This window comes from Phallusia mammillata, chromosome 5 (assembly GCF_965637545.1).
Source record: "Phallusia mammillata chromosome 5, kaPhaMamm4.hap1.1, whole genome shotgun sequence".
Lineage (NCBI taxonomy): Eukaryota > Metazoa > Chordata > Ascidiacea > Phlebobranchia > Ascidiidae > Phallusia > Phallusia mammillata.
The window spans coordinates 8,437,378-8,447,256 of NC_137256.1; the positions used below are offsets into that span (position 1 = coordinate 8,437,378).

General features: G+C 36.3%; 2 protein-coding genes across 2 annotated transcripts; both read left to right on the forward strand.

Moving 5' to 3' along the window:
- Nucleotides 1–854: 854 nt before the first annotated feature.
- Nucleotides 855–3,138, forward strand: LOC145229311 (uncharacterized). The gene is made up of 3 exons (XM_080094627.1): nt 855–1,174; nt 1,582–1,760; nt 2,767–3,138. The coding sequence occupies exons 1-3, from the start codon at nt 951–953 to the stop codon at nt 3,033–3,035; spliced, it is 672 nt and encodes a 223-aa protein (XP_079950753.1). The 5' UTR covers nt 855–950; the 3' UTR covers nt 3,036–3,138.
- A 2,644-nt stretch (nt 3,139–5,782) lies between these two features.
- Nucleotides 5,783–7,014, forward strand: LOC145228270 (uncharacterized). The gene is made up of 3 exons (XM_080093270.1): nt 5,783–5,898; nt 6,287–6,462; nt 6,728–7,014. Exons 1-3 carry the CDS (start codon nt 5,783–5,785, stop codon nt 7,012–7,014), a joined length of 579 nt encoding a protein of 192 aa, XP_079949396.1.
- The last annotated feature ends 2,865 nt before the right edge of the window (nt 7,015–9,879 follow it).

A 9,879-nucleotide genomic window follows, 5' to 3' on the forward strand; every position in this document is an offset into this window, starting at 1 on the left:
ACAAAAATTCAGGATTCTTCTTAGCTTAGTCATTGTTCATACAATCAGACGTACAATGAATCAGACCTACAAATACTTTTGGGGTATTACCCTGTGATTTTGTGGTATTTATTAAGCGAGGTTTCAGTGAAACAGACATTTAGAACTTCAACACACACACACATGTGTTGTTAGAACAGCGCTTATCAGAGTACGCAAACTTTAAGAACAGGTATTGTATTGAAGTCAAGAAATTGTGGCTGTAATTTTCAATTACATAGCTGTAGCTCGATAAAGTTAGCCAATCGTAGACTCATAAGTAACTAGAAGTACAGTGTCGTTGGTACGAAATTTGGTTAAACTAGTAATTTGTGTTTCAAAAGTGTTTAACATTTGGGCTTGCTAGCTAGATACATGTAATTAAAACAGTGTCTAATACACTTCTAGTGAAAAACAAGCAGCCAACTTTTATGTGAATATAATTTGAGTTTTCTGACTATATACACGCATGGATTGTTCAAAATGTGTTTTGAACGTGTTTTTTCTCAAAACAATTTACTCGACAAACTGGGCAAACTGTTTTGTTTCAACATAGCGGAACAGCTACCTCGTGTTAATTCTGATAAACTAAATTCAACTAGCGGGGAAGTCAAACACAGGCGCTTGGTCTGCGCAATTCTGAGTCACGTGCAGTCGTGACGTGTATAGCAACTGGCGTGTCGTAGGCGTGACCGCGCAACTGAAGTTGCAAATGTTCGTGTGACTTTAAGTTTTTTGTCAGACGGGAAAGTACACGCTATTTAAAAACGCTCACAGCATTCTTTGTTATAATAGCCTGGTAGTGGTTAGAACAGAACGCCGTTCTTAACTGGTTTACTTGTTTTCAACATGCAGCACTATTTTTCATCTCAATTAACTTGTTAAGCTAGTTTGTTACCACTACTAACTACTGTCAGTTGCACAACTAAAGCATGACATCAGCTGTTATGTTACGTCACAATGAAGAATATTCCGTCACAATCGAGGAAGACAATGCGTCGGAAATTGTAAACAATATCATGATACCTAATCGAAATGTGATGCCCATTACGACTGAAACTTACAGAAACGAGCATGGGATGTTAGTATCAACTGTCCCCTGCTCATGGGATGAAGCCAAAAGAAAGCTAAATGCCGGGGATCTTCTGTTCGGAAGGTTAGAATTGTTAGATTGAAGTTAGCAGTCCAATCTATGTTGATTTTCAAACGGTATTCATTTGTACAGCAAATTTAGATAAATAATAAGGTGAAACAATTTTGTCATGGGTGTCATTACCTAATAGAGAGAATGTTTTCGTACCAAACCATACTGTTGTTTTAGGCGTTAATACAGAAACTAGCGTTCCTTTTTTCGGCATAATTTTTAAACTTATATTTTAAAATAACTTTTACATTACATAATATCGGGATTTTTCACAGCGCTATTACGGAACATATCCTAATAATTACTAAAATAATTGTGACAAATAGATTTTGTCAACATCTTTTGTGCAACTCGTTAATTGCGATTTTAACATCTTATTAATGCAAACTTTTTATCTCAACATTATTTACACGACACAGATCACCCGAGGGAGCAAGGATTTACAGAAATGCTTTGACCAGGATTAAAACGGATTGGGATTCAGTGGACAGTTATTGCAAGCACCGTTTCCTTGGTTACGAATACGCCACTAAAACTCGACAAGCGAACGGGGAACCACCAAGAATGGTAAACTACGTGAAAGAAGATGCAACTCCAGGTTAGAAGACATTTTTGTGTTGTTCATAAAAATAAAGCGTATTTTTTGTATAAACGTCATATTTTTTTTCTTTATTAAAACTGTTACTGTTTAAAGCACTTGTACTATTTTCAACTTTGACACAAAAAATGTGCAAGCTTAACGAGATGTTTGAAAAACAATGTGCACTAAGAAGCCTATAATTTTACAATATGTGTTGCAAAATACGCAACAGAACACTGTTCACAATTCGTCATAAGCGGCTGTGTATTTTTGACGTGAATATTTTGACCCTAATGGACCTCATTAATTGTTAAAAAGCATTACATTCAGCACCCAAATTTTGATGAAAAAGATTACAACATGTTCAGCACGCAATAAAAGCTGCTACATCAGAGTTGTAAGTCACATATTGTGCACCGAAAAACACCTTATTTCAGACGATATAGGCCAGGGGTTCCCAACCGTTTTACGATCTCGTACCACTTGGACTCTCTTTGCTGCCACGCGTACCACTTCTTGCAGAACAACTAATTTGATCATATTTTAGTTGGAAGCGGAATATTAGCCTGCTAAAATAACAATAAAGCACTACAACTAAATTGAATTAGATTTTTGTTTACTGTCCACCAATTGGTCAACAAAACCAGATGAACAAAATATAAAGTTGTAAATCCAGGTTTTTGTGGGGAAAAAACTGAAGCTACTCGCGTACCACCTGAAAAACCTTCGCGTACCACAGATTGGGAACTCTTGATATAGGCTTAAGATTTTAGCGGGTAGGGTTTATACAGATAAACGTAGGGATTAACGCAGCAATTTGATAAATACAATGTAAGTGAAATACTGTACTAGCGATGTAAGTGAAATTACCCAACAAACATGACTTTACCAATTGGGCTAGCTTGAATTCAGCCTGATTTTTTAAGAATACTTGAGCTTGAAGTCCTAAACCTGGCCCAAAACCGACCGTAATACGTCCTTAAAGGTCTACGTATCCTTTATGTAGAACAACTTTATTTTACAGGCCGCCAAATCGCTCTGGTGAAAAACGACTTTCCTTACAATCTTACAAATGAAATGATCCACTACACAATTTGGGCAACCGGAAGTCAGCCTACGTCATCATACGTCAGTGCCATAGAAATGATGTTTCCTTCAACGCGTTACGAAGTTTTGCTTTTCGAAAATTTGAACAAAAACAAGTCGGTAAAAACTGTCGAGCACTCCCATCTTTACGTTCGAAAGCGACCAAGCATTGTTACGTCACATAACGTAATGCGCGCGTCGCTTTAACTTGAATTATTTGTTTTTATTTTATTTATTTATTTATGTCCGACTGTCAAAAAAATAGTTTTGTTTGTTTATTTACGTCGTGCAAAATACAACAAAAAACGTATTTCTTGCAGAAAAAACATTTAAATTCAACACCATGCACTAGCCGATTTAATAACGATTGATTCAGAAATGCAGTTTTTACCTTTTAATAGTTTTGTTTGTAAGAAGTAAAACAATCATAAAACAATTTTAATGTTTTAGAATCTGAACCTTAATGTTTGACTTTGTCGTCTGTAACATACTATAGTAATAAACTGCATTCAAAGTGCATTTTTAAATGCCTAAATTTTCGACACATATAGTTAGTAATTCTGTCTCTGATTTCAAAACCTTTACGTGATCAAAAAACAAACACACCCACTGTATCCTATTTTATTAAATACTTCCAACCTTACAAACGTGACGTGTTACACCAGCTGTGCAAAAACGTGCGGTGACGCAATGGTTATAAAAATACTATTAACGCTTCTTTTTTAGCTATGGCATAAAAAGTCATGGAAAGCCAAAACGAAATAGCAAAACGCAACGTTGGAGTTAATGTGTTTTGGAAGGTCAGGAAATAGCCTTAGCTGTCTGTGTTTAGGTTACGTATGTTGGTTGCACATTTAAACAGTCAAACGTTCAATTCATTTAAGGAATTTTAGTTTTAACATAACAGTACCTTCAGTTTCGTAGCCAACATTAAAGTGCATAGTTTAGGGTAACTGCATATCATTTGGTCAAAAAAAGTAAAGCTATTTCTCATCATCACGAAATGTAAATCTACGCGTTTAGTTTTGTGTTGACTTATTCTTGTGTACAGGCACTACTGTATTCTGTGAACAGGGGTGCCATACCGTCCTTATTTCTAAGATTTGTCCTTATTTTGAAGGGCAATGTCTTAAAATGGAAAAATGTAAAATGCATTTTCCTTATTTACAAGAAATTTCCTTGTTTTTGACGTGAGTTCTGATTTTGTCTTATTTTCAACACTTACAAGTCAAATCCATGCTGCAAGCAAAAGTAAACCTATAGACCGGAGCTGTCGTGAGATGCACGAAGTATTTTCTACGAACAAGAAGTTGCTGGAACAGATTGTTAGTGGCAAAAAATATGTCATATGACATGTCATGGCTTTTATAAATACAAAAAATGGTTCCAAAATGTTTGTTTCATTACATGTGAAATTTTAATTTTTCGATTGTTCTTATTTTAGGGTCCATGTCGATGGCAACCCTGTCTATGGAGCATAAATTTTGTTGACTTTTTAGTAGCAAAAACTGAGTGTATCCCCGTTCGCCTGTAATGCACAGGAAATACGTGATGTAGTCTGTCTGTTGTGGTAAAAAAGCTTAGTTTGCCTCGCAAGCGTGTGTACATTGTGCAGCAACTGTTCGTAGATTTCATTAAACTAAATGCAAATTATGACGTAATCTCAAATATATGCTCCATAGACAGGGTTGCCATCGACATGAACCCTAAAATAAGAACAATCGAAAAATTAAAATTTCACATGTAATGAAACAAACGTTTTGGAACCATTTTTTGTATTTATAAGAGTCATGACACGTCATATGAAATATTTTTTGTCAGTAGCAATCTGTTCCCAGCAATGTCAGCGCCGTCATTCAAGCTTGCCCATAGTCCAATGCTTTTCCGGCCATTTTTTCTGCCGACGGAAATTAGTCGTTTAAGCGCAGTTCTAAATAATGGTTGTGTTGAAGTTTTGTTAAATGGTTCAGTTGAAACTGCAACTGGCGAAAGGCTCAGTTAAAGCAAAGTGTGGGTTTAGGCAAGAATAGAAGACAATACATGGTTTGCAAATAGTTTCTAAGTTGCTATGTCAACTCGCTTTCGAGCGTAGCGGTCGCGTGCTTTCAAATCATCATTTTGGCACTTTGGTTTGGCTAAGCATGAAGTAATGCAAAATTTTACCTATGCAAGCATGACTTTTCGTTCCCATGGAAAATATATGTTGTTTGAGGTGTGTGGCATTGAGCGGTGTAACTTTATTGTACCGTGTGTTCTCATGAATCAAAATACTTAGAAGAAGTCCATATTCAGTGTAGTTGTTCCCTCAGTGTTACATGTTCCTGACTTCCTGTTTTAAACAGTCTGCCATAAGATGGGCAGTTGCATAAACCAGGTATGTCGAGATAGTTGCAGCAAGTGTTACAAATCATAATAATGAACTTACTCGCTACTGCAGACGACCGATGCAAACCACCAGAAGCAGAAGAAACAACAAGCTTCCGAGTAAAGAATAACATAGCCCAGGAAGCTCAGCTGACGCAGGAGAACATTTCCAAACTAATGGTCAGCTCAAGACCTTGTTATTCAATGCTGGAACTCCGCGCACGCGCACTTGTGCCTAAACCATCTTATATGGGTTACACTGAGTCATTCGAATATGTCACACAAATGTAGAGAAACGCACACGAAACAATAACCGTTGTAGGTTGCAGATTTAGACTTATTTTGTCTTGTGTTACAGGTAAAATAAGGGGTTATTATGGGTTACACTGTGTCATTCGAATATGTCACACAAATGTAGAGTAACGCACATGAAACAATAGCCGTTGTAGGTTGCAGATTTAGCCGTATTTTATCTTGTTTTGCAGCAAAAATAAGGGGTTAACTAAAAATCGTTGGAAAGTTTGTGGTTAATAATTTTCTACATGTAACTGCCCTTTGCACCCGACTAAACAGGGATCAAAGTCCGTACAATGAATGGGTTCGACCCTGAACTGATGAATGAAGTCATTGGCGACATCACAACTGTAAGATACAGTTGGGAAATGGTCTTGGAGTTACTTAAAGAGCCCGATTTCAATTTTAAAAGGTTCGTTCAGTTTTTAAAGGCTATTTGAAATGAACCGTTGGCTTTAATAATTTAGACATGTAACAATTTATATGACTCACTTTTTTAATTCACTGCACCTTTTTCACACCTTTTAAAAGTTATGCTAAATTAAACCCAAATTTCAAATATTTACCGAAGTCAAATAACGAAAAAAATGTGGCCTATGTAGTGTCAGTCCCGAATCAAGCACGTTGTATTTAAACTGAAACCCTAACCCGGCCCTTCTTACAACTCTAATTCAAATTCAAAGGTGCATTTTCCACATTACCGTTTTGTTGAGGTTTTGCAAGAATACTATGTTTGCAAACTCTCGAGAAAAAGATTTCTTTAACCAGTTATAAAAAACGATATACGTGTGTGATTTGAGGTCTGCAGAAGGACATTACAAGTATGCAAAAGACTCGCATAAAGTCAAACAGGAATGGAACGATTTAAACAGCTACTGTAAACACACTTTCTTTCAATACCCGTACAAAACTAAGGAACTAACGGACCAGGATGGAAAAACAAGGACTGTAAAATATGTGGACGACGGAGAAACATGTAAGTTTCTTTAGTGGCGATAAGCTAAAACGCAAACCAAAATCATTAGGTCACAAAAATTAGATTAAGTTTCCTCAGCAGCAATGTAAAACCTTCGCGAACTGATTATACTAAACATCTATGGTGTCATTTTTTAGACTGTGTATTTTAAATTACACAACCAATTTGTAATTTGAAAATAGAGTACAAATTACGCAGTTAAACAAGTCCGTTGTCTAAATGTCAAAACTCTAAAACTAATCCGGTGATTGGTTTATAAACACAGGGCCAACAATAACGTTTTGTCGGAATAACTACCCATACTACCTCGAACCAGAAATGTTGCACTACTGCTTATGGACAACCAAGCATTTAAGTGCAGATGAATGCAAGACGATAGTGGAAATGTATTTTCCACGAACAAAATACGATGTTATTATCTTTGAGACGCCGAACAGCCTAAAATCTATACCAGACACACATCATTTTCAAGTGATAGTGCGACCTCGGCAGACTGGCTTGCTGTACGTGAAAATTGACGGTTTTGAGGAGAAATCTATTTGGACAAGTTGATGTTTAAACCATTACTAGAGCAATTGGTATTTTCAGATTGGTGTTTTATACCCTTTCGCGTAGTTTTGTTGCACATGAGTAGCATTTATACGTAACGATAAAAAAATGTTTGTAAAACGACCGACTGTTGTATCCTACCAGGTTTTTGCGGCCGGTTGCCATCTTACGGCAGCACATATCCAGAACACAGAACAAAGGCATCATTCAAAAAACAGGACTCGATAACCCATGTTTTTTGTGCCTATGCTGGTTTGCGTTACCGTTGACACAAAATGCAAATTAAATATAATTTGACATGAAAAAAATCTAAACTTAAAAACAATGGAAAAGGTATTGTTCAGCCAACGGTAAACGTGGGAATATTGTGTCCAGCCAATATGGCCATATTTTTAAACTAGCAAAATTAGGGTTGAGAAAAGAGAAACAGTGCTGCATCACACAAATTCAAGTCAGCACCAAAATTAAGCCAAAAAGTTTTTTGGGTTTGTTTAGTGAAAGTACAATTGTGACGTGATATAATATGCGTATACACCAAGCCGGAAATATCTGTTTGACGTAACATTTCTGTCGGCAAAGCTATTTGAATCAAAACATACACAAAAAGGTTTTGTGAAATTAAAGAATAACATCATTCAGTTGTTCAATTGAGTTAAGCTTGTACTTTTGTCGTTAAAATGGCAGCTCTGTCATATATTACTAAAATCAATTACCAGTTCAGAAATACCTACGTTACAAGATAGTAGTTGGGTTTAAATATAGCTTAGAACATTTGTAGCTATCGACCTAACTTAACAATTCTTTCACCAATATGTGGTCCTGCAATGGACCACGTAGGCATTTTAAGTGGACCGCAGAGTTATGCTATTTGGACATGTAATCATCTGCTACAGGAAAAATATGTTTTCTACATGAGGCTATATATAAGAGACATATGGTAGAAACATTTTTAACGACTGGGCGTTTGTTACTTATTGACCGTTGAACCCGATCGGATTTACTATCGAAAAAAATCAAGAATGAATGGTTTTGACCCTGAAGTAATGAAAGAAGTTTTTGGCGAACTTACAACAGTGAAATACACTTGGGAAATGGTTTTGGATTTACTTAAGGAACCCGATTTCCATTTTAAAAGGTTTGTTAAAACAAAGATTTGAACTTCAGTGTATGTAACATTCAAAAGCACTGCCATATTGTAGTTACATTGACTTAAAGTGCCTTCCCTGATTAGTAGTTTCTAGTAATCTTATTATTTATAATTTCCTAAAGCATAAATTGCCTTCTCTAAACTGGTAGCTAGGCTAGTTTCTAGTAGCCTATTAGTTGTAGTGCTTTAAAGTGCCTTCCCAAAAATTAGTAGTTACAAGTATTATTTGTACTGCTTAATAGTGCCTTTCCAAAATTCGCCTTTCGGTCGAAATTGAGAAAAATGACCTTTATTGGTAAGATCCTGCTAGAAGAGATTGACCTTGTACAAGTAATATATTACTCCTTCATAGGTCTGCTGAAGGGCATTATAAATACGCAAAGGCTACACCGAATGCAAAGCAGGAATGGAAAGACTTGGACAGTTACTGCAAACACACTTTTCTTCAATGCGCGTACAAAACCAAGCAGCTAACGGATTCAGATGGGAAAACTAGAACAGTAAAATATGTGGATTGCGAAGACGAAGGTACAAGCTTCTAAACTGTTTCCGGTAGTTTGTTTTATGAAGGCGGAATTAGCAATACCTATCCATCAAAAGTTTGGAGTCAAACAACTAATAATAGAAAAACATGAGGCAGTACATACAATATGAAATGTGGTTCACCTTTATAACAGTAATTAAATGTGTTATATCGTAGGCTATAGCAGAAACAATTTACCAGTTTGGCCAGGTCAAAGCCACAATTGCTGAAAGACCGCTAACGTAAAGCGCGATTTTAGAAATAGCCCCAATACTAGCCAAATGTTGCCGCAAATTAAATTGCCTATAAAATCGAAAATAAAGACAGTATTTTGACAACCCATTTCAAAAAGCGCAACCCGCAACTCCACCTGAAAACGAAGCACAATTAGGCTACAAAACCGCCACCTTAGCAACAACCACAAACCATTCATTAGGCCAACCGAACAAATCTAATGTATAACTTACAGACACAGGGCCAACGTTGACGTTTTGTCGGAACAACTACCCATACAATCTTGAACCAGAAATGCTCCACTACTGCATATGGACTACGAAGCGTTTAATTGCGGACGAATGCAAAGCGTTAGTGGAAATGTTTTTTCCACGCACGAAATACGACATAGTCATTTTTGAGAATCCACACAAACTCCAATCGTTCCCTGATATTCACCACATCCAGGTCATAGCGCGACCAAAGAAAAGTGGTTTGCTGTACGTTAAGATCGACGGTTTTGAAGAGAAATCAGTAAGGACAAAGTATTGTTAAACGAAATTGTGTTTCAGTGCTTTGTAGTTGCATACTAAATAATTACATTTGTTACAAAAGTATTGCTTTTGTTGCCGAACTATAATTTTGAAATCATTAGAAAGCTTTCATACTTTTTCTCACGTTTAACTCTTCATTAGGGAGTAAAAAAATAGTTTTTACGCTATTCCATTAGAACACTTCCAACAAAAAAATACCTAATTCCAACAGCACACAATCTGTTATCACCTTCACATCGATGTATTTAATTTTGCGCAAAAAAACTAAGTTTTCGGAACAATACACTGTGGTTGTTTCATTACCTTTCTTTTGATGTTGTCCACATTTTTTAGATCTAGCAGCGTGACAAGCCACTCTCATTTTCAGCTAGTTGTGACACAAAATTGTTCTAAGAATCTAAGGCAATAAGTACAGTCCTTTTCTACAGCGT